Source organism: Larimichthys crocea, chromosome II (genome assembly GCF_000972845.2).
Source record: "Larimichthys crocea isolate SSNF chromosome II, L_crocea_2.0, whole genome shotgun sequence".
Taxonomy (NCBI): domain Eukaryota; kingdom Metazoa; phylum Chordata; class Actinopteri; family Sciaenidae; genus Larimichthys; species Larimichthys crocea.
In genome coordinates, this window is record NC_040012.1 from 9,975,927 (window position 1) to 9,999,745 (window position 23,819).

Consider the following 23,819-nt stretch of genomic DNA (forward strand, 5'->3'; position numbering starts at 1 on the left):
CATTTTACAGAAAGAGAAAAGAGAGATTTTGGTATAAATACAGGCTGCTCATAGATGCTTTGACACATACAAACTGATGATAGAATAATCAACACAGGGTCACGGGTTAAGTTGGATTTGTAGTTTGCGCATTGACAAATTAAGACCTCATAATGGTGAATGTGTTAGCAAACAGTTTGCACATCCAGTAGATCCATTACTGGCCATTTGGTGGCTGCGATGACAAAATAAAATCTATTTGAGATTAATACATTTTTGTTTTTAATCTGTCGTTCATGTCGCTGCAGCATATTTCAGGTAAAAGAAGCTCTAGAACGAACAGTACTACCAGATTACCAGTACTTAGTGGGGGTGTTATATACTCATGACAAAAACGTAGTATACATTAGTTTTTCACAAAAGAAGCGCGATGTATTATTCCAAATAACAGCACGCATGAATCAACCAAGATAATCTTTTATCCTTTTTACTTCGCTTTGGTCTCCACCAACTCCTGAGCAAAATATCTTACCTGCTAGGCCCTAACTTTGCCTGCTGGAAAGGAAACAGAGAACAAATCAAAATAGCTGGAGGCCGGGGAAACTATTTGGCATGTTCTGATCGGCCCTTGTGAATACCTGACATTGTTATCAAATCTCTGCCTGCTTGGAATCAGTCGTAGGAGCACAAACACAATTACAGAAACTTTTAATGTTACATAACTTTACTGTGTGAAGCTAGTTAATAAAAAAAAACAGTTTTTTAGGTTCTTTGGCTGTTTATCGGGTGCAGTATATGAGCTTTGTTTGTTGTATTTTCCAGGTGGCCTCAGAGTCCGAGCACTGTATCATCCAACGAGAACATGAGAAATGCATGGAGAGGATCATGCTGCACAACCCCAGCGACGACCTTGAATTAGGCAAGTGAGGATGTGTTAGTATGGGTGTGTGTGTGTGTGAGCCTGTGTGTGTTCCTTCTGTGTGCATAACTTGGCATGAAGCCACTGATTTTCATGCCACTGTTGTGATCGAATTGTTTATGTCTTGCGGGCTGCTCGGAGAAAAAAACAGAACAGCATCTCCAAAAAAAATCGAACTTTCCGGGAACAGATTTTTTGTTTTTCTCCTCAACATTTTCATTTTTCTTTATCCAATCCATTTTGAAAAGGTCATGGAGGATCATGTTAAGATGAAAGATGACTGCAGCTTTCTATTGTATTCATGTTACAAATTCATCATCCCAATCGGCTTCTACTGTATACAACACAAACAAACCATCAAAGTCATTCACAAACCAGCGTGACGGACCTGCTTTCGCATTTTTACCACATGTCCTTTTTCCAAAGAAACAGGAAGCTCGGTATGTGACTCCTGGAAGCAATTATTTTCTTGGCTATGGACTCTGGCTTTTCATTAACAACTGCTGCAGGCCTCCCGCTGCTCAAAAAGTTACCCAACAGACTGCATCTCCCAGACTGCACTGTGACTCACGGCTTCGCTGCCACCGGCTCCTTGAAAAAAAACATGAAACATAAAAGATTTAGAGAGTAGGATAACAAGTTTAATGAAAAGGCCAGCTGTAAGTTCACCTCGTTTTTCATCTGTAAATTTTAAAGGTCGAGGCTGGAGTTTTTCCTGCGCTACACAGAAAACTGCATGTGCTCTTTAAAGTCTTTTTATTGTTTTAAATCTTTTTATGCCTCGTGTCCTGAGGTAGGTTAGAGCACAGTTTCATTTATAAATAACTCAGACTTCACTCTTACTTTCATAGTTAAAATCAGCTGTTTTGTTGCTATTTTATTCCCTTTTGTTTGTCTTTGTATTGCGTTTTCCATTTTCAGACTGTACTGTTACACGTGTTGGCCTTCCTCGACCCTTTCTCTGACCCTTGTTTCCTCCTGTCCCTTTAAAAGGAACCATTCGATGTTTCTGCTGACAGGAAATCATTGCTGAGGAAATGAAAACGCTCGGTTTGCACAAATCAGACTTGGGGTTTTAGAAAAAGGGGAAAAAAGAAAAGAGAAATGGGAAACAATAAGTAAAAAGAAAGTGAGCTTCTGTTGTGGCCTTGTCCGATGATTGTTCGTTTCATTTCAGATTTATCAAGATCTATTTCTAAAAGCATATTTCATGATTTATTTCTTATTATATTTTTAATTGAGGTACTCTGGCCTCAGATTAGTCTGCAGGCCATGTGAAATTGCAACATAATGATTTGCTGTCTGGTGCTGTAATCAGCATCCAGCTGAATTTAGCCAGTGCAAAATAAACGGCTGATATAAAATGTTCTGCACGATGTTTATTATTTCACAGCTAAATCGTCTTCAGTCAACAGTGTATTTAATTGAAATGGGAGACACTTTAGTTGGATATAGACAGCTGAACATGACAGAACAAGACACTTGAATACCCTTTAAAGTGTTTTTCATTTAGAAACGACTATTGGTTAATCGATTAGTCCACTGACAGACAGTATTTATTGTATTTTTTTTATAATTTATGTGAATTTTTTATTTTTTTAAAATTAAAAACATTCGGACAGACAAAACAAGATAGCAAACCATCTGATAATATCGCCTTAACCTTTTATGCTGAATATTTTTCTGACATTTTATAGAGCAAACAAACAATTAATCAAGAAAACAATAAGCAGAGGGAGTAATGGAAAATAGTTGCATCCCTGCTTAAATATTTCAGCTTGTTTTGTGTTTTCTTTTTTTAGCTTTTCATACGATCCTCACAAAGGTAATGGATCACATTTAGATGCAAATGGTTCCATGAGCTTCGTGACATGCTTTTCCTTTTAGGCCGGCATTTAAAGTTTAATAAAAGAATGATGAATGAATGCTTTTCATTTAGTCTAAGAGAAATTAGCTACAGTTGCACCCCATAACAAATCTCACACAGTCATTTAATAATGATTGATTTATAATAAGAAAATGTCTGTATGTGTTTGTGTGCACGTAGTCTATACTATGACTGTGTGCAGATACTATGCAGAAATAGAGTATTCAGTATACTGTGGATCTTTGTGTGAGATGGTGCAGACAGAGTGCTTTATTAAGCCGGTTACCTCTGTAGCTCAGTGCGGCTCATTTGGCTCAGATTTGCCCTTTAAAAGGTAATTGGCTTCGTGTCCGGCTCACCAGACAGAACCAAAACAGATTAGAGAGCCAAGCAGAATAGAGAAAGGTCTGCAAACACAGACACACACATACATACATGTCCAGGAACACATGCACAAACAGATGCGCACACACACACTGACACTCAAAATGCAAGCGAGTGAACACACCTACGATCAGACTTGTACCTGCCCCTGCGGCACTATAAAACCGCCCGAGCATAAACAACGTGGTAAAACTGAGTGAGATGGAGAAAGAGAAAGGGGAGGGGAGGCGCTGAAGATAAAGGACATGGAAGCAGAAAGAAAAGGGGGAGACCTGAGAAATCAAAGCTGTTGTAGCAGTACTGAAAATACAGGGTGTGAGATTTGTAGTGAGCATGACTCGGGTAATGATCGAGGCTGATGAATAGAAAGAGATCAAAACAAAAAACAATAGATGGTTAAGTAAGATTCAATTTCATCCTGTTTGGGATACCAGATGGGGGATAGTGTATCTTTCGTGTTGCCAGTTTATTATGTTCACTTACATAAAACTATCCAACCATTGACACATTTTCTGCTTATCCTTATCAGGGTCACAGGGGGCTGCAACCGACCCCAGCTGACATTAGGAGACAGAGGCGGGGGTACACCTTGGGCTGACACATAGAGGCAAACAACTATTCGCACTCACACGCACACCTACGGGCGATTTAGAGTCAGCGTTTAACCTGCATGTCTTTGGACTGTGGGAGGAAACTGGAGGACCCGGAGACAGCGATAACATGCAAGCTCCACACAGAAACAGTCCTCAGATACATTTTCATAAAGGTTGCAATGTGTTTTTAGAGAGGCGCTGATTCGGCTTTGTTATCGTGTTAGAGGTTTGGTCAGGTTAAATCGACAACAGAGCACCAGCTTTGGTTTCATCATCACCTGAATCTGCAGCTGCTTTCTGGAGCTTTATTGTGAGTTTCTCACTGCTCTCACTCATAGTGTTGTTTTTGGCCTCAGCAGGCAGCTGTCCCCATCACATTTATAGTTTCAGCTTGATTTTTTTTTATTGTAAAACCCTTTTCGAACAGTGTGCTCTTTCTGTCCAGCTGCCAAAATCCAGAGGAGAGAGGATGTGAGTTGATAAAAAAAAACGGTTGATACACTCATCTGAGTCAAGTTCACTTAGTACTATCATAGCTCCCTGAACTATGAGCTGAATGCAGCAGAAAAGTGGTGCGTTGAGTACTTTTCACTTTCACTTTTTGCCCTGGATTTTATCTCTCAGGCTACACCACAGGCGGCCTTATCTTATTGTTGAAGGTTGTCGGGTCTGTATACGACCGAAAATAAGTGCAGACACTACTGATGTCTAAAAAAGGCACTGACAACTGGTAATGTTTTTTTTATTTTTTTTTATGGATGATTAATCTTTTTAAAAAATATATTTCTGGACCCAAACCTATGCCCCGAACCAAACTTTTGACAGACACAGTTAGGGGCGAGCTGATGAACAAAGTGGAACATTTGCCAGCTTAAGATACAGATATTCCCCTCAGCTGTTGGTAGAGACCAAAATCGGAGCTAAAAGTGAACACATATCGCACTTAAGTTCATCAGGTTGGCAGAAGTATGATTTGTGACTACCGGATGGATAGATGAGCAACATACCTTAAGAGGTGACATTACGTCAGTGTTGAGTTTGCAAAATCACTTTTTAAGTGTTCAGAAGAAAGTGCTCTCCAAGTGGAAAATAAACTGCATTTTGTCACATGGTTGCCACGTATGAAGTGTTACTACTATCTCACTGATTTGAAAGCTGCTTCCATGTTAGCAGTAGTTTTATTCATGTGGGTGTCATGCTGAATGCTAGATATAATTAAGGAATTAAACTCTATTAATTTCATTTCAGTAATCTTGACTTGAATTTAATTCAGTTCAATTGGATTGAATTAGTGTTAGTATCATTTTATCACCTTCATAACAGCAGAAATGCTGACAGGAGCTTCACTGACCTCGTTGTGTTTCTGTTTTGTTCTCTCCTCAGCGTGTCCGTGGATGTGGGATAACCTGACCTGCTGGCAGGCGGCCAGCGTCGGTGAAGTTGTGGTGGTCAACTGTCCGGAGCTCTTTCATGACTTCATGGACCCTGAAGATGGTGATTAGCTGTGTCTCTCATTTGATTTGATCTCAGTTGTTTGTTTGTTTGTTTTTTCAAATTTCATTCAGTTCAGTTCAGCCAAAGTCAACGCAGGCATATTTTTACTTTCAGAGATGGTGAAGGTCAGTCGTAACTGTACAGAGGATGGCTGGTCTGAACCGTACCCTCATTATGTGGACGTCTGCTTCTCCTATGACAACACCACTACCCCAATCGTATGACCTCGTTTACCTCATTTAAATTTTCCTATTACATGTAGCACAGACGCCATATGACTAACCCCCCTCTGTCTCCACCATTAGGACATGTACTACCGCTCAGTCAAGGCTCTGTACACAGTCGGCTACAGCACATCGCTGGTGTCTCTGACTACAGCCATGGTCATTCTCTGCAGATTCAGGTGAGCGTCACAACGTGGCATGAAAATGAAAATAGTAGGTTTCATTTATGTTTGAATTTTCTTGAACCATTTGAATCCTCAAATCAAATTTAGGAAATAAGGAAGGGAAGCAGTAGGACTAACAAAACCCATAAAATAAACTTTTTGTTTGCTTGTTTTACACTATTACTATTTTTTTTTCCGTACTGAGGCAAATACTCTAGTTATTTGCCATTTTTCAAGGAAACATTGGTTCCAGCATCTCAATAAATAGTAAATATGCACTGTCTTATGTGATCGTCAAACTAAATATCTTTTGGGTTTTGTTGTGGTTTAAAAACAATAAGCTATGTGAAATTTTTCACTTTGGGCTCTGGGATGCATTTAATCTATTAAAGGAGAAAATAAATCAGCAGACTAATCAATAATGGAAATAATCAATAAGTTAATTGCAGCCCTATTGGCGTTCTCCTCTATCCATATATACGTATAAAGATGTTTGTTTTGTGTTAAAAATGGTTCTGTACGTTCACAAACCCCAAATCATTTTAATATAAGTCCCTTTATTTATCATTTATAGGCAGCATATAAACATAAATAAAATGTTTCGATGTAAGTGTATGATAACGTGTCTATAGACTCCTGTTTCCTTTTGTAATATTACAATGGTAATAATATGAAATGCCATATAATTAATGAACACTTATAGCTCATTACAGCTACATTACAGTGTGTTACAACCAATTTTTAAATGTTTATCTACTGCTTATAACCGAACTATAACATTTCTCAATAGCCTGACTTATTCTGAAAATACTCATGTCAGGCATGCCTATTCTAGACATGCACTATAGTAACTAAGCCTGTAAATAATGAGTGAATATCAAGCAAACCCAGCTGGGGGTACAGGGTTAAACACATCCAGCTGCATTAATTAATTTGTTTTGATGAGCTCATGAGAGTGAAAACAAGATAAGATGTGATTTACTCTGTCTCTCTCTCTCTCTTCTCTCCAGAAAGCTCCACTGCACCAGGAACTTCATTCACATGAACCTGTTTGTGTCTTTCATCCTGAGAGCCATCTCCGTCTTCATTAAGGACGGTGTGCTGTACCCTCAGGAGGACAGCGACCACTGCTTCGTGCACACAGTCAGTAACAATTACTTCAAAATACACAAACTATCTGTGGCTGATAAATGACTTTTCAAGGACAATTTCATCAACGGGAAAGAAAATACCCATGACTGCTTGTGTTTAATTCACAAAGCTAATGATTGCATTAATTCAAATTTGAAGCATGTAATTGTAAAATGAGGCCTTTTAGTCTTCTAATTGATCCCTGCTCTGCCAAAATAGTCGCTGGCAGGTTTTGAATCAGTATAAAGAAGTTTTGAGTATTGGCAGTAGCAAAATGTTTTCAAGATCATTGGTTTTTAATCGTTTCCAGAGAGCTTTATTAAAGGATTTCATCGAAGTGCAGCCGCTCATTTTCTAAAGGAAAACACGCGTGTAAAATAAGATCAGAGCTGTTTTGTTTGAGATATAAAGACACGGAGCTTGAAACACTACTGCTCCAGTCTTTCCTGTTTGATATGCACCTTTTGAAGGAACTTCAGTCACATGCAAATTTTTTACAAAAAAGCAAACACACTATTACATGACTCATACTGCCTAATAACAAATGCAGAACAAGCTCTTAGCCTTTGTCTGGTAACAACACATTGCTCACTCTTGTTAGGCAGACATGATAAATAAACCTAATTAAGTACGCTAATGGCTTCAGCAAGGCCAGTGGAAATCTTCTACTAGAGTCTCATTAACATATCAATGGGTACTCTGCCCTTTTTGTCAAACCCGCTGTTTTACCGTTGTTGCTATGGCAATCACAGGGTCACCGTCGTGGCATTGTGGTACCGGGAATCAGATCACTGCTGTAATTGGTTGACCCCACTCTGAATATGGACTCTTTAATTAACATGATGTCACTAGATTATAGTCCACCTGACATGTAAGTGGGTATCTACCGCTGGCTTTTAAACACACACGCAGTCAGTGCTAAATGCTAAATTTTTTTTAGGGTGATTTCAGTGTGGTGCGCTGGTTTTGCAATCCTGTCGCCCGAGCGACAACGATCTCTGTTTACACTGTGATTTACAGGAATTAAGACGTTTGTCACTCTGACATTTATTGTCTAGAGCTTTTAAAAGAGAGGCCGATCATTAAACATGGATTTTACATTCTGAAGCTGCAACAAAACAGCCACCTACACCACGGGTTGAAAACATATTTAAATACAGCTAAAACTCTGTAAAACACCTTTAATATTTAGCTTTTAGGTTTATGATACTGCTGCAAAATTACTTCAACATCAATCACTGCCTTTGCTCGACTAATATCCAGTCCTGTGTTTCCCTCCTGTGCAGGTGGCGTGCAAATCAGTGATGGTTTTCTTCCATTACTGCGTCATGTCCAACTATTTCTGGTTGTTCATTGAAGGTCTGTATCTCTTCACTCTGCTGGTGGAGACTTTCTTTCCTGAGAGACGCTACTTCTACTGGTACACCATAGTAGGATGGGGTGAGTATGGATTCCTGATCAGTAAAGGTGGAAAATAGCAATGTTGTGTCCGTACTGTAAATTCAACCATCTTACAAAAGTCAGTTTGACCTGTACAGTATGTTTGTTTTTATCTCATTAAAACATTTCTGTATTTATTTATTTATATGCCAAGGCCTTTTGAGATTTCAGCCAGATTTGCTGATTAATGTTTTTTAGATACCACACAGCTGAAGTAGCACTTTAGCATTCTTCCTTTGCTGATAGCTTGTGATAGTTATCTTTTATCTGAGCTTTATATAGATAAGTATAGTATGAACCAGCTTATCAAAACAAAATATGAATCAGGCATTCTCAAAAACTGACTGGACTAATTAGAAGTGCTATAAATACCCAAATCTATGACATCATGAGTATTAATATGACTATGGCGACTATGCATTTCTCCAATGTATTAATGATTGCTGTTATTACAGGGACTCCCACCATTTGCGTCACTGTCTGGGCAGTTCTGAGGCTCCACTTTCATGATACTGGGTATAACTCTTCTTCCAACTTTAGATTGAACCCCAGAAAAAGAAAGAAATGCATGTTGACTGTTTGCCATGTTCACAGTGTGTGAGGCACATACTGTACCAGAGCAAAGTGACAGAGGCCTTAGATACATCCTTCCATGTGTCTGCTCTTCATCTCGGTAACTACATGATTTAGGATAATGATATGCAGCTGCAGGAATTTAGGGGAACAAATGAAACCATGGCAATGTCTCATTTAATAAACCAAATTTTTCATAATGTGTTGCATAAGATTTAGTAAGCTACCAGTGTTTTAGCATGCAAATTAAACTCTTTAGAGAGTTCCAGAAGCTGTTTAACAAGCTCTTGTTGATTTCCCTCCATCTCGTGCATAATACATGACATCAAATGTGTGAGTGTACACAAACAAACAACATTTAGAGTTATTAGACTGATTATTTGAGTAGATTAAGTCATAATTTTTTATTCTGTTTTGTTTATTCTGCTTCCATTTTAAATCCTCCACTTCCTCTCTAACCCTCTCTCCTGCCTCCCTTACTCTGCAAATGGCCACTTGATTGACTTATTTTATGGTGTTCTGTATTACCAAGTGTCGAGAGAAAGTGGAAGAGAGTGTGGTGAATGATTATTGAAATGCACTGTCCTCCTCCTCCTCCTCCTCCAGATGCTGGGATACAAATGAGCACACTGCCCTCTGGTGGGTGATCAAAGGACCAGTCGTGGCCTCCATTATGGTATGACAGATGCTAATTTGTTGGTTTAATTTTTCTTTTCTATTATTCTTTTCTTTCTTTACACGTTGATGTGTTTTGTTTCCCTCAGATCAATTTTGTCCTCTTCATTGGAATAATCATCATCCTGGTCCAGAAGCTGCAGTCGCCTGATATTGGAGGGAATGAATCGAGCATTTACCTGTAAGTCACAGTCAGCAAATACACAGCTGTCAGAAAATGCTGCGTGTGTGTGAAAAATGTGAACGTGAATTAACAGGATTTTAAGATCTCTGACACTCTGTGCACATAAACCAACCTGCAGCTTAGAGTAATGTGATTTACTTTTGATTAAAGGATGAGGCTGGCAATATTTTCAATATTTTTCTTGCCAACCAACAAATCCCATGAGAACATCAAAAACCAATTGCTTGTGTAGCAAAAGCCTGATGTAGCTTATTAGAGCTAGATCTGTTGTACTGGGTGACATGTTTATTCACTATGATAAACACTGTAGGTTACATGCACAATCCTGCTGCTGTAAACATTCACTAGAGTATCAAATGTGTATTAATCCGCAGCTGCAAATAGTCCGGAACAAATTCACGATTTCCTCCTGTTTTAGTAACAAACACTAACTGATCTTCTTTTAAAAAATGGAACTATATATTTGTTACATGATTTTAAATGTTTTATAGTAATAATTTATGGGTATGGGTGGGACCGGAGCAGAGTAGAGAATTTTGAAAGTAGTGAGCGTTGAACACTGTTTTGGTGTTTTCATGGGATTTGTTCATCATAAGCTCCTGGGCACAAGAGAAAAACATGAATTTATAAATGTTATAACAGTCTTTTTTTTTTTTTTCAATACCTCTGATGTGTTGTCCTAGATACTTTTAAAAATATGCTCACTTGTACTACCTGTTGGCAGGAAGCTTGAGCCTCATTATGGAGTTGTACTGTAGCCAGACATCACTCCTGTTCGGCTCCCACAGGATGGTGTCTTTTGAGGCCTTGCAGATAATGTCACTCTCATCTGTTGCTTAGACCTGTGCGTGCGTGACCAAGTGTGTGTGTGTGTGTGTGTGTGTGTGAGAGAGAGAGAGAGAGAGACTGTGTGTCTCTGTCCCTAAAGACGCTGTCTTTGTTGTGTTGTTGTGTTGTCTTTGTGCTGTGTAGCAGCTGTGCTCAGAAATGCTTCAGTGAGCCCACACAGGCTGTTCAGCATTCGTGCAGGATGTCAGAGTTATCCACCATCACACTGTAAGTGTGTGTGTGTGGGTGTTTGCCCGCCGACACACGTGTTTGCTTGTTTGTTTGTGTGTGTCCTGTGTCGACCGCATTTATGTGTATGTGTGTGTGTGTGTGTGTGTGTTTTACACCAGGGGTTCTTATAGGTTTCTTTTAATAGTCTTGATTCCCAAATGTATACTTTCTCTCTCTCACACAGACATGTTTGTACTTCTGTGCTTGTGAGGACCTTCATTGTCATAATGCATCTTAACATTAACCACCCTAACTACCTGCTTAACCTCCTCATCTTTCTTTTTTCTGTCCTCACAAAGATAGACATACAAGAGCACACAAATCTCACAATGAGTTCAGAGTTTAATGGATTTGTTCTGCTTCTTAAGGACCCCTGGAGGTCACTGAACTGCATTGTAAAAAAACACCGTGTTGCACATTTGTGTCTTCCATCATTTTAAGGTGTCATTCGTCGTGTTTCTCTGTGTATTTACATGTGTCAGACAATGTGCTGCAGGATACATGCCGCAGAGATAAGAGAGAAATAAAACTCTCACGTTACTACAGGGATAGACGGCCCATGTCGACAGCTGTGTGTTTCCTGTCTCAGTCTTACCTGAGAAATTGATTACCACACTAAATCTAGCTTCAGTCCTGAAGGATAAGGTTGATTTTATTCATTATTTTACTTCTTGTCAACAATCCCATAAAAGATCAAAACCGCAACAATGTGCAACAATCACTCAATGCTTTCATGCCACACACCCTCATGTCTGTCTGCAACAAACCCTTTGTTTCATTTTTTTTTAAAACACTGAGTCATTTCTTTATGAATAAACTCAGCTCAAACAGGAGGAAATAGTGCATTTGTTGAATTAATTCACATTTGGTGCTCTCTTGGGTGTTTACAGCAGCAGGACAGTGTATGTGAGATCACCTCATAATAAATGACAGTGCCCAGGTTCATCACAGTGAACGAACAAGTCACCCAGTTGTACAGTTTGCACATGAATGAAGGTTCATTGCACAGAAGACTGACATATCAGGCTTTGGCTACTTGTTGGAAGGGTTAATTCATTGTTGGTTTTGGCATTTCATGGGATTTGTTTACAGCTAAATAAATAAATAATATTTCCACCTTTATTCTTAAATGTGAAAACTAAAAATAATCAGAATTGTCACTGAGCCTCCATTTTGAACTTGAAGCCTGAGAGATTTTTTTTGTAGCTGGACTAAAAATGTCAAATTTGTGCGTAAATGACGAGTTCACAGCCGTTATAGTCAGAAAATGTAACATTGCATCAGTAGCTCTGTTCTTGCATCACATCCAGCTGACCAGAACTAGTAAAATATGACTTTGATTTGTGTTTGACTTCAATCTTATTAAACTATCTATGTTTATTTGTGTGTGTGTGTAGGCGTCTGGCCCGCTCCACCCTCCTGCTCATCCCCCTGTTTGGTATTCACTACACTGTGTTTGCCTTCTCACCTGAAGATGTCAGCAAGAGGGAGAGACTGGTGTTTGAACTGGGACTGGGATCCTTCCAGGTACACTTTTACAGCTCCTCCAACGTCCACTTTCAATTAAAGAGAAACTCCAGATGATGGATGAGGCAACACAGAGGGATAATAAATCATCTGAGTATATAAATGGGCTATTTAGGAGAGTGCTAGTGATTTTTTTTGGCATAGCCTACTGCCCTCAAGATAAACACACTTCGTACTTCTATGTAAACAATATTAGACAAAGTCAGTGACAAATCAGAGGTGGATGTGTAAAGAAAAGAAAAAACAGAGCTGTCAGATTAGGGACATTGTCTCCAATAAAACACAATAATTAATCGAGTGTCTGAAATCAGGCACTGGTTCACTCATTTACTACTTCCTGTAATAGCCGGTTAATAGTTTACTCTGTGTGAGTGGTGAATCGCAGTAAATTGATTATTAATCAACATAATTATTGTTAATTATTATTATTATTATTAATAATTATGTTATTAGTGACAGGTATAGAGTCATTTTGTATCTAGACAACGTGACTCATGATGACGTTGTGGGATTGTGTCTGAGAGCAATATATTCATCCACAACAGTTAACATAACAGTAATCAACAACTGCTTTGGACTACTACCGCAGATTTTTGGCACTTCCTCATGGACTCGTATCGTCAACTTCTGCAACCATAGAAAATGACAAACAAGTATCTAAAATGTTACAGATACAGATGATAGCGTAGAGGGCTGTGCAGCCGCCCCGTGTGCGGAGGCCACAGCCCTCGCTGCAGCTGGTCCTGGTTCGAATCCCGCATCGGACGGCCCTTTACTGCGTGTCATTCTCCCTCTCTCTGCTCCCTGATTCCTGTCTATCTTCAGCTGTCCTATCATAAAAGGCCAAAAAATATATAATCTAAAATGTTACAGACTGTCATACATGACATGTAGTTCTCAGCTGTTTTTGTCTTATTTGTTGTCTCCATTCTCTTTCTTAGGGCTTTGTTGTAGCTGTCCTTTACTGTTTCCTTAATGGAGAGGTAAGCGTTTGTTCCTGTTCATAAACAGATCCACTCTGTGGTGATGATTTGACACTTACAGTATTGACACCAGTTATTTTATCATCATAATATAAAGATCCCAAATTTTAACACTTATGTTTATAACACAATATAATTTAGATGTCTATCGTCAACTCAATTGCTAATAAATGTAAGACTTATTCTATGTGGTTACAGCTTCATATCCAGATATGAACGCTTCACAATGTCTTAAAGCGTTGCCCACACAGCTTAAGTGTACTGTACCTTTTCACTGAGCTGGTACAGCTTAAAGTACATTAAAAATGACCTTGTGAAGTTTCTCCCTGAAGGTGCAGTCGGAGATCAAGAGGAAATGGCGCAGCTGGACGGTGAACCGGTACTTTGCTGTGGACCTGAAGCAGCAAAGGCACCCTTCATTGGCCAGCAGTGGAGTGAACGGCGGGACTCAGCTGTCGATCCTCAGCAAAAGCAGCTCCCAGATACGCATGTCCAGCCCGCTGGCGGAGAACGCCAACATCAGCCTCCCCACCTGAACGTCTGATCGGCAGGAGTCAACTTCAAGGTGCCGTTCCACTTATGTACATCCAGAGCAACCAGAGCAGACCAAAGTGGCCCCTCACACCTCTTATAATTTGTAGTTTGGCCTTTAGAAAATGAGGTATTTCTGAAAGCATTTACTGGAGATTGATTAGAGGTGCATCAACACTTTATAATTTGACTATACAGTATTTTAGTTGACTCTGTAGGTTGCGATCTTTCATGATTAATGCACTTCCACTCCATGAATTAAGACATAAGAGAGAATTTAGAAATTCCCTTCCTACCAGTGTTTTCATTTTAAATTTAGCCCCCTTTTATTGTTTTATTTATAAATAATATTAATGTAGAGTTGGTGCCAAAAAACAGTGCTAGTTGTAAAGAAAAAAAAAAAGGTCAAATGTAGGGGTCATGGCTGTTGGTGTCTAAAAGTAAATGTGCTTCAAAGTGCCATACAGGTTGCCTGACTGGATCTGATATCACAACAGTCCAAAGTTAATTAACCAAACGTTCGCCTTGCTTGTACAAATGCTTATTGTTTAAATGTTTCATCTTCAATTTAAACATTTTTTCTACAATCAGCCGTAAAGTACAGAGTATGTCAAAAGATAGATTGAAAAAAACTTTAAAAAAAAAACAAAAACACTTTGTAAATAGTTACTTTTTGGTGTCTAGATCAGAATTTTCTTTCTTTTTGCATAATGCAGTATTGTAATGACCTTTTCAAACAAAAGGTTGCATAATGCAGTATTGTAATGACCTTTTCAAACAAAAGGAACTGGAGCCCAAATCTGTAGACTTCATCACATATCCTGAGGACCCAGAAGATCCTGCCCACTATATTCTGAACTACTTGTTTGTATTAAACACACACACACAAATAAACACACAGTATATCTAAGAAAATAGTGCGAAAACGAATGAGCATTGTAGGGTAGTGGTTCCCAATTCGAAGGTTGACAAGTTATATTTCTCTGCTGTGTTAAATTACGTTTATTTTTATGTTATTTATATATGTTTACCTCTTCAGGCTTCTCAAAATATTCAGAGTAAACCATCTGAGAAGGTAAAATCACACGTAGAACTGTGTAGCTTTTAATTTTGTATCCTTTTAATGGGTCAGAAGACAAAAAGAAGTTTAGGAAACACTGCTGTAGGGGATAGTACAATAATAATTAAAAGTAAAAGATTTAAAAATCTACACTCTGAGCTGATTTATCCTCACAGCTAGTGTCAGTGTAAAGCCTGCGGTAGTTTTCCTCCAGTTGATTTTCCCTTTCACAGACTGTGAACATAAACCGTGCACGTGCCATTTCAGTGGATGCTTTTATTGGAAGCTCCTCATTGTGCCATGAGTTTATATTGTATTGTACAGCATTTTAATGAGAACCAAGCCCTCAATATGCTCTTCTTTTCTCTGAGCCTCAACACATCATCACGCCATATTAAAATGATTTTGAATTAATCATCTCCTACACTCATATTCCAAAGTGCCTAGTCAGTCACAAATAGCTATCACTTTTATTTACAGTACGATGAACTGATATCTTAGAGGTCACCTCCTGAGAAGAATGCAAAGTTTTTTCTTTTCATTGTGTGCTGCAAAAATGAAAAACTATTTTGCTCATTTATTGGTGAAATCTTCTTTTTCTCTTTTAAATAACTTACACATGAAGTGAAACAAGTCCTGCTGTGTTTTTTGTATTTGTTTATCATGATGAGTTTGACTTGAAGATTTGGGGACTAGCTCTCCATAATCACTACTTGGTTGCGACTATCGTCCATTCAAGATAACTGCAAGTTCATTTCAAATCAGCACCGACATAAAAAAAAAAAAACATGGCTTCATAATAGAAACATGTTGTTAACAGTCAACGCGAAATGCTTTAATGTGACAGCTCTTGACAATCGTGGAGTGTTGCCCATTTTCTCTTTTTGTTTGTGCACAAACAAGCAAACAAACAATAACTGTGCAGGAATGGAGAGATCATTTAATAAGATGAAATGTGAAATAATGTGTACAGGAGGATTTATTCACGGTATTTAGTCCAGATATTTATTTTTTGTACCGTCATCTGAGTGGATTAAAAGAATGTAGTATCTATAAACAATGATATTGTTGAACAGATAAGGATGTATATTTATTTTCCATAAACCAGTGCCATGTGAAATGACTCGATGTACAGTAATACAGGTTTTCTTGTGTGTAACTTAGTTGTATCCCTGATGGGATTATTTCATAATTTGATTGATGTTGACTTAAATGTAGTGCCATAACTGATGAGAGTGGAAGATGTGTCGCACGATGTCTCATTTCTGATTTTAAACAAAGCCGCAGAGAATATCGTGAGAGACAAAACTCAGACGTAACATAATAAACGTGCACACTACTGAAGAGATGCATCTGCTTTGTGCATCTGCTTTGCTGCTTTCTGGGGGCAAAACAGTATGTGACTGTGAAACATGATACTATCAAAGGTAGAGAAAACAAATCTTATTTTTTAAATTAAGAAGAGTTATAAAAAGTGGAACAACTGCGACAGATAAAACACAAAGTTTGTAACGAGGGTGCGATAACGTCCACTCTACTGCTGCTGCTTACGTGTTCTATCACCAGCCGTCAATCTGAGTCTGAATCAGCTCAGATGGAAACGACCATGTCTCAAAGCTGTTACTGTCCGTGAAAAGAAGAGTAGAAAACTCCTTACTTGACCATGTCCGTGCTGTATATGTGTCTACCACAAGGTGGCATCCAAGTGTTTTAATTTGATTGAATAGAGACGAATAATTTGACTGATATTTGCTTTTCTGAGTATTGTACTTTGAATTTTGGATGAATTAAGGGTAGGGTGGGGGTATTGAGGCACTTATATGCCACATGCTTAACATTGTTCACATCTGCTTTTTGTGATTTTTCTTTACACAAATCAGAAAACAAGCTTACAAATTAGATTTTTGTTGTTGTTGTTGTTGTTGTTGTTCTAAATGAGGTCTGATGTGCAACACAAACAGCTAGACGTTGGTGATTTTGTTATAGCACTGCCCCTCGATCTTAAAGTTCACTTAGTGCTCGCTTTAGTTTGAAAACAAACTGTGAATTGTTTGAATTTAAAAAATACTGAGATGGGAGGATATATTTGCACTTTTTATTCCTTTAACAAAAATCAGGCACTGTAACTTTTAGCTTCATTTTCATTTAAGGCAACCACACCTTAGCATCACGGTAACACACTAATCTTTGTACAGCCTGTGTCAAAGTAATGCCCTTGACATGTTTCCTTAAAGCAATAGTCTGATGTTTTTGGGAAATATGTTTATCCACTTTCCTACTGAGAGTTACATGAGAAGAAAGCTCCCACTGAATATGAAGTTATACCAGACATTTTGTTTTAGCTTAGCACAAAGACTGGAAACAGGGGGAAACAGCTAGCCTAGCTCAGCCCGAGGAAACATTTCCACAAGGAAATGTTCAAATTTAATTTGCACAGATTAAATATAAAATGTGTCAATTACTGAGTTTTAGCTAATATCTACCAATGAGCTGTTTCCCCAGCTAATAGATAGGAAACTACAGTAACAGCTAGTTTATATCTTCCAGCTCTAGGCTTGTAGATATTAACTAGCTTTTATACATAATACATCTAGCTAAAGACTGGATATATTTCCAGTCTTTTGGACAATCTTCTCATCTATCTTTCATCAAAAAATACTGTCCCAAAACGTCAAACTATTCCTTTAAATGTAACTATTCTCAGTGTGGCATATCTCTGTGTTTAGATGCCTTTTCTTTGACGGTTGTGTGTGTGTGTGTGTGTGTTGAGCCAGTTTTATCAAGTGTTGAGTGTATGTGTGTGACTTCTATTGATTGCCAATGAATTTTTGAATGTACCAATGTTGCTCAGCTGCTCTTAAATGTCGCCTGCTATCAATTTGCCATGGTGTACAAATGATGTCTTTTTCTTGATCATATATACAGTACGCTGTATGTATATTTTTGGCACACAAGTCCCCTTGACAGAGACCTGTAATGTTTGTGAATGTGTTTTTGTATGTTTACGTTTAATGTAAGTGTTTTCAGAGAGTGTGTATGTGTGAGTAAAAGTTGGAGAGTGTGTATTCTGTATGCATGTGTTATGTTAATGAGATATAAGTAACTTAAATGTCAAAAGAATATCTATAAACCCTCATTCATATTATGTTCTACCTGTGACAGTGTGTTATGTGTAACATGTGTTCTCTTGTCCAGCATTCATGTCCAAGGTTGTGTAAATTTGACTGCAAAATAAATCTGTCTGTGGTAAATTGTTGTATTTTGTGGACCGTGTGATTTATTTCACTTAGACTAAGATTGACCATGCATGACAGCCCAATTTGTTGCTTCACTTTCCTAATTTTTACCCTTTCAGTGGTTTCTGGGCACCCAAAATCCAGCTCCATAAACATTTATGAATAATCCTTTGCCCCAAACATTTTTCACCCAAATTCATCCATCCATCTATTTTCTTCAACTAATCTGTGGTCAAGTCGAGGTGGCAGCAGGTTTAGCAATGCGTTCCAGACGTTCCTCAATGCATTCCTCCTGGGGAATCCCGAGGCGTTCCCAGGCTAGATAGGCTATGTAGTCCCTCCAGCAAGTCCTTTTGACCTCATGTATCCATGATTTCATTCTTTCATTTACTACCCAAAGCTCATGACCATAGGTAAGGGGTGGAACGTAGATGGACTGGAAAATTGAGAGCTGAGCTGAAAGGCGAAGCTCCCTCTTCCCCACAACAGTTTGGTACAAGGTTTGCAGTCCTGCAGATGCCACACCAACCCACTGGTCCATCTCACGCTCCATTTTCCCATCTCTTGTGAACAAAACTCTGAGATACTTGAACCCCTTTGCTTGGGGCAGCAACTCACTCCCAACCCGGAGGGAGTATTCCACCATTTTCCTGGCCTCAGATTTGTAGGCGCTGAGTCACATCCCTGCTGCTTCACACTCTGCTGCAAATCTCCCCAGTGCTTGCTGAAGGTCACAGTCTTATACAGTAAGCAAACAGAACTACATCCTCTGCAAAAAGCAGAGATGCAATCCTAATCTCTGAAAACCAAGTTTCCGATTGGTTTTCACTGATGACATTCATTACTATTATTCTACAGCCAAAAACACAAAAACAGAGAAGTTGATTATCCTCAAACAAGATGTTTCATTTATTACTGCGTCTTTCCACACAAGAACAACAATGGAAATGCAATATATTCAATATAAAATAAAGTGCAACATTAAATCATCATGTGTACTGACAATAACAAAGTGCTTAATGAAACAGTACGGTGCCTTCATGGTCTATAAACGATCAAATCTAGGGATGCAGTGATCTGACTTGAATACAGGCAATTTAAATATGGGTGACATGAAGTTGAGACACTGGATATAAAAACATCATGTAGAACATTGTGTATCTTGAAGATCCTGTGTGTGAGATTTCGGCCGTATTCAGACCAAATCAGACGTTGCAGCAAATCGCGAAGCCAGATAGATAGAATATCATAGCTAAGTCCATGAACCCTGACTTAGTTGGACAGCTCTCAGTTAAAGTGACATTTCAGGCTGACTATGTAGAGGTTTCCCCTGTCCGATTATCTGATTTGCTGCTACAGCGTGACGTAGGGTTGCATATCTCCAAAAGTTGAATCTGGCTCAACTTCTCCACTGCAGGTCACTGAGTTAATTTCGTGCACCCCCTGCGGCAATGCATTTCCGCAGCCAAAACGCACTACTTCCACTGAAAAGAATGGAATAACTAAGCCAGATTTGGTCTGAATCTGCCTTAGTGGCATCTAGCCGAGCCTCCAAGAAGAGCACTCGGCTTTGAAGTCCCCTTTGACACAGTGGCCACAGTGTGTAATAACAGCAATGGCAATGGCAATGGCATCCATCATGTGATGCAACCAGTGTGCATCACATGGAGACTTTGTAAAAGAAGCAGCTGTGGATACATTTTTGAGTGTCACAAACTTCATGAAATTAGTCGTTTCACTATGAGAATTTGATCCATTCAGTCTAATAACATTTGGAAAGTTGAGAGAAGCTGCACAATTCAATGATTTTATCCCCATTCAGCTTGGAAAAGGGCTAAAACCAGAATTTACCAACTTGGCCATGCTTTGGCCACACAATGTGGAAGCATACAGTATGCAGGAAATCTGGCTCCACAGAACAACTTCCATTAGAATGAATGGAGCTCTGCCTCCAACACTGTATCCAGTTCTCCTTAATACGTCCACACATTTAGCAGTCAGGATTGAAGAATGCAACCAACTGAATACACCTCACCTCATCCCCCTTTGACAAGCATGTAGGAGTCGCTGTGAAAATTCACAAAAAAAACAGCAAAGGACCAATCTATGGTGAGTTTTTTTGTTTTTGTGTGCCTGCTGTTTCTTAAGATATATACAGGGCTTATTTTAAGGTCATGAAAGCACAATAATTCTTAATTTAAGGCAATAATAAGTGTGGGAGACTGAAATGCTTTAGTAGTACCTTTTTTATGCCATTTTACTATGAAAATGCCTGGCACCCTGTTTCGTATCAATTTGGTATCTTCTGTAGTGCAACAAATATGGAAATCAGGATTATCACATCTGGCAACTGCATAAAAAAATAACAGGTGAAGAAAAAAAACGCGCTCATAAATATTCATATATGTGTTTCAGAGATGGCTCATCAAAGCAGACAACTCCTTGAAATAAGAAGTCCTTTAAGACATGAAGTACCAATATATGGCAGCTTCACACACAAACACACACACACACACACACACACACACATATATATAAAGAAAACGCACAACATTAAATACATTCACTCAGGTCCCTCTGGATCTTCATGATTGAAAATTTCTTTCCAGCAGCAGGCAAAGTGCTGCACAGAAATGAATTAACACACTCAGTCCAGATCAGTCCTGCACATATTTCCAGCCTGTACTGAAATAATGTAACTGCTTCTGTTCAGTGCACAAAACAATTATTCAAGTCAAGCTCATTTCACATGATTTAGCCAAGTTCAAACAACATCCATTGTTTCCACAGCTGTCTCTATATAATCCCTCAGCTCATTTTTATAACTTAAAACTCAAAACTTCAAACACAACCGTGAGAAATCATCCTCCTACAAGCTCAGGGCCAGCTCTGTCTCTGCTGTGGTCTCGTGCTTCCACAGTGTAACCATAACATCCTTACAAATCAAGCACCAGTGTTCCTTTACTTGGTTGCAAATGTTTACTTGGTTGCAACTGTTATAGAAAAACAGACTACACTGATAAAGCTCATGGTCGTAGCTGCTGCTGACACTAATATAATGCGCCTGGCACAACATTTCCACAGTGACTTGTTGGATTAATGTCATCAGCAGGTCGAGCTTTGATGACTTGCCTCTGATATTTTGCTTGACATTCTTGCCACAACTTCTCTCATGCATAGTCGTGAAATCATACTGAAGAGATGTTGCCACTGGAAGGAGGTCGGCCAAGACCCCCGCGGGCTCTAATTGTGATCTGAGTGATACTTCGCTTGGCTGGGGTGAGATGATTTTGACTGTGACACTTCCTCAGCCATCTCCGCAGCTCTGTTTGGACCTGCAGACAAACACATTTATGCAGAGCTGTACTGGAAGCATAAATAATCTTACTTCTGTAATTTCTTATTATTCGCATAATAGTTAAAATTGTGACTATTATGTCAATAATTTTTGTACAGAGAATTGGATTTATTGGATGTCTTTGTTATAATTCAGGGAAAATATGTAAAATAACAGTAGAACTACAATATAGTATTTGAATGTATTTTTACAAAGTGTACATGTTGTATAACTTGTAGAAAGGCACAAATGTTACAGCAACTCAAAAACAGAGTATACTTTCATGTAAACAGGGTCTATTGGCCCTAAATTACAAAATGAAGGGAAAGATTTGTGGTAATTAGTTGGACTGAAGTAAGACTAAAGGTGCAACACAGAACTGATTGACAGTTTATACTAGATGCTTTAAATAACAAACCAGACGGGGTCATTTTTGACCCCAGAGGACAAAAGGTATACGGCAATCAGGAGGATATTATGAGGGTTAAGTAGTTTGTTTCACTTACCTCTCCATTCATGAAGCAGTAAAGCAATGCTACCACAAAACCCTGCAGCAGAAGAGACACGATGACAGTTTCAAAATCACAATTCTTCAATCTTAAATGCAAAATCCACATAAATAATCACATTAATTGACTTAGTGAGCATTAAGATAAAAGTTTCAAGGTGTAAATTTCTCAGATTATATATATATATATATATGTTTTAAACTTGAACAAAATAGTTTAAGTCAGAATGTTGCCAACATTTTAAAATTAGAAATAGAAAATAAAAATAGACTTTGGTGCGACATCCCTGGTAAAAGTCTGGTTATTCCCCATCACTCGCTTCATCCCCTGTCACAGTTGGGAAAGCAGGTGTAAATAATAAAATTAAATAGCACATTCATGTCTTACCGAGACATGAGAAAGTGTTGAAAAGCTGTTGAGAAAGGACTGGCTTGATAGTTTGCTATTGTAAGGAATTCATCTTTGGTAGCTTTTGTGCTCTGTCTCAATATAGTTTTTAATCTGGACATTTTGTTGCTGCTCCCAGGCTATTGTTTTATACCTGAAAGGATCCCAGCCCCAGCTCGATGTACAGTCTGGCTGCCACTCCAGTGGTCTCAGGCAGGAAGGCAAATACTGTGTAGTGCATCCCAAAAAGAGGGATAAGGAACAGGGTGGATTTAGCCAGCCTCCTGAGAAGAATGAAAGAAAGAAGACGATACATCAGTCCAGGTAACCGTGTGCTAATCCATGTTAAAGGACCTGAAAATACATTTCCTCAATTAGCTTTTCACTCTGAGCGACAGGTAATCCATGAGCCAAGTGTTCACGTAGAAGAGAATTAGGGCAGATAGTGCTGTTTCACATGAGAGACATTTTTGTTTAATCTGTGTTCTTTTAAGTATTTTTGAAGTGCATGAGTCATGTCTAGATGATAACCCCAGATTTCTGAAACTCTTTTTTTCAACTGTGAGTTGAGAAAATATTCTTGTCTCACTGAGTTTGAAACATTTTTGTTGTAGGACAAGAAAAAGAAGAAGAAGAAGAAGAAGAAGAAAGACTAAATTTAATTTGTAGTTTTAAAGATCATCAAGTTGTACGTAAGCACCGGTGACTTTGGCAAAGCCTTTAGGAAGTCAGGGATGTACTTTGAATAGCGAGTCCAAGTCCAAGTGTGGTTTACTGGCCAGAACCAGAACATCAACAAGATACATTTAAATGATTTATTAACAAAACTTGTGCTTCTTTGGTCTGATGCTGCATTGTGGGGAAGTTTCAGTGGGGACCCCCCTCAGAGCGCAGGAAGGAGAGGAAGAAATGGAGAAAGAAATGGGTGAGCAGGAGGCGTGCAGAATACGAGAGCGAAAGAAGAGGAGAGGGTTAGGAAAACTCTTGATTATCTTTGGGAAAAGATCTTTGTAGGATTCAAATTACACATAGCTTTCTGGCTTCAAGGCCTGAAGGCATACTTCTTCCATGTGCAGAGACAACAAGCACAAATCTCAGAGTTTTGCAAATCCGAGGCTACTGTCTAGAGACAAGTAAGTGTGTGGTGATCATTTTGAATAACGGTGACATACTCCCATGTAGTACTTAGGATTTAGCAACTTTGAATTAAAAGGTGACAATAATAGATCTGTTTGCTTTGTTGCCTGTCAAATATCAATCAAACCTGATCAAACCACATCGATAGAATCCAGAGGAGAAGCAAGTCTCCTGAGTGTTAAATTCTCGATAAATAATAACTTCTTTTTATTCGGCTTTTTAATGTTAGAGAGAAAACCTGAAGACCTGAACGTTTTCAGCAGCTCAAAAGTAAGATGCGTCATCTCAGCAACAAAAATCCGAAATTGAAACAGTTGTGGCCTTTCAAAGTTTAAAATATTCACCTCGATTAGTTTCAGTCTAATCAGTGTTTTAACTTTAAATGTCAGAATACAACAGCCACATGCTTTATTCTGCAGAGTTTCA

The 23,819-nt window shown here is 38.6% G+C and overlaps 2 protein-coding genes across 6 annotated transcripts in view; one reads left to right on the forward strand and one right to left on the reverse strand.

The window, feature by feature from the left end:
* Positions 1-14,730, forward strand: part of LOC104917732 (pituitary adenylate cyclase-activating polypeptide type I receptor) — a 39,836-nt gene extending 25,106 nt beyond the window's left edge. For 2 of the 5 annotated variants that reach the window (XM_027291765.1, XM_027291758.1), the window contains 14 exons: positions 802-898; positions 5,126-5,236; positions 5,351-5,454; positions 5,542-5,639; positions 6,635-6,767; positions 8,042-8,195; positions 8,651-8,711; positions 9,375-9,444; positions 9,533-9,624; positions 10,600-10,683; positions 12,084-12,213; positions 13,155-13,196; positions 13,516-14,470; positions 14,512-14,730. In XM_027291765.1, the coding sequence (XP_027147566.1) occupies positions 802-898; positions 5,126-5,236; positions 5,351-5,454; positions 5,542-5,639; positions 6,635-6,767; positions 8,042-8,195; positions 8,651-8,711; positions 9,375-9,444; positions 9,533-9,624; positions 10,600-10,683; positions 12,084-12,213; positions 13,155-13,196; positions 13,516-13,740 (1,401 nt within the window). In that variant the 3' untranslated portion in view covers positions 13,741-14,470; positions 14,512-14,730. The remainder of the gene's footprint in view (positions 1-801; positions 899-5,125; positions 5,237-5,350; positions 5,455-5,541; positions 5,640-6,634; positions 6,768-8,041; positions 8,196-8,650; positions 8,712-9,374; positions 9,445-9,532; positions 9,625-10,599; positions 10,684-12,083; positions 12,214-13,154; positions 13,197-13,515; positions 14,471-14,511) is intronic. The other 3 variants (XM_027291770.1, XM_027291775.1, XM_027291784.1) reach the window with 3 other exon arrangements.
* A 4,189-nt stretch (positions 14,731-18,919) lies between these two features.
* The window catches only part of ghrhra (growth hormone releasing hormone receptor a), a 31,726-nt gene continuing 26,826 nt past the window's right edge, over positions 18,920-23,819 (reverse strand). The window contains exons 11-13 of the mRNA XM_027288117.1: positions 22,411-22,540; positions 21,867-21,908; positions 18,920-21,358 (exon numbers count right to left, since the gene is read on the reverse strand). Coding sequence (XP_027143918.1) covers positions 21,212-21,358; positions 21,867-21,908; positions 22,411-22,540 — 319 coding nt within the window. The 3' untranslated portion in view covers positions 18,920-21,211. The remainder of the gene's footprint in view (positions 21,359-21,866; positions 21,909-22,410; positions 22,541-23,819) is intronic.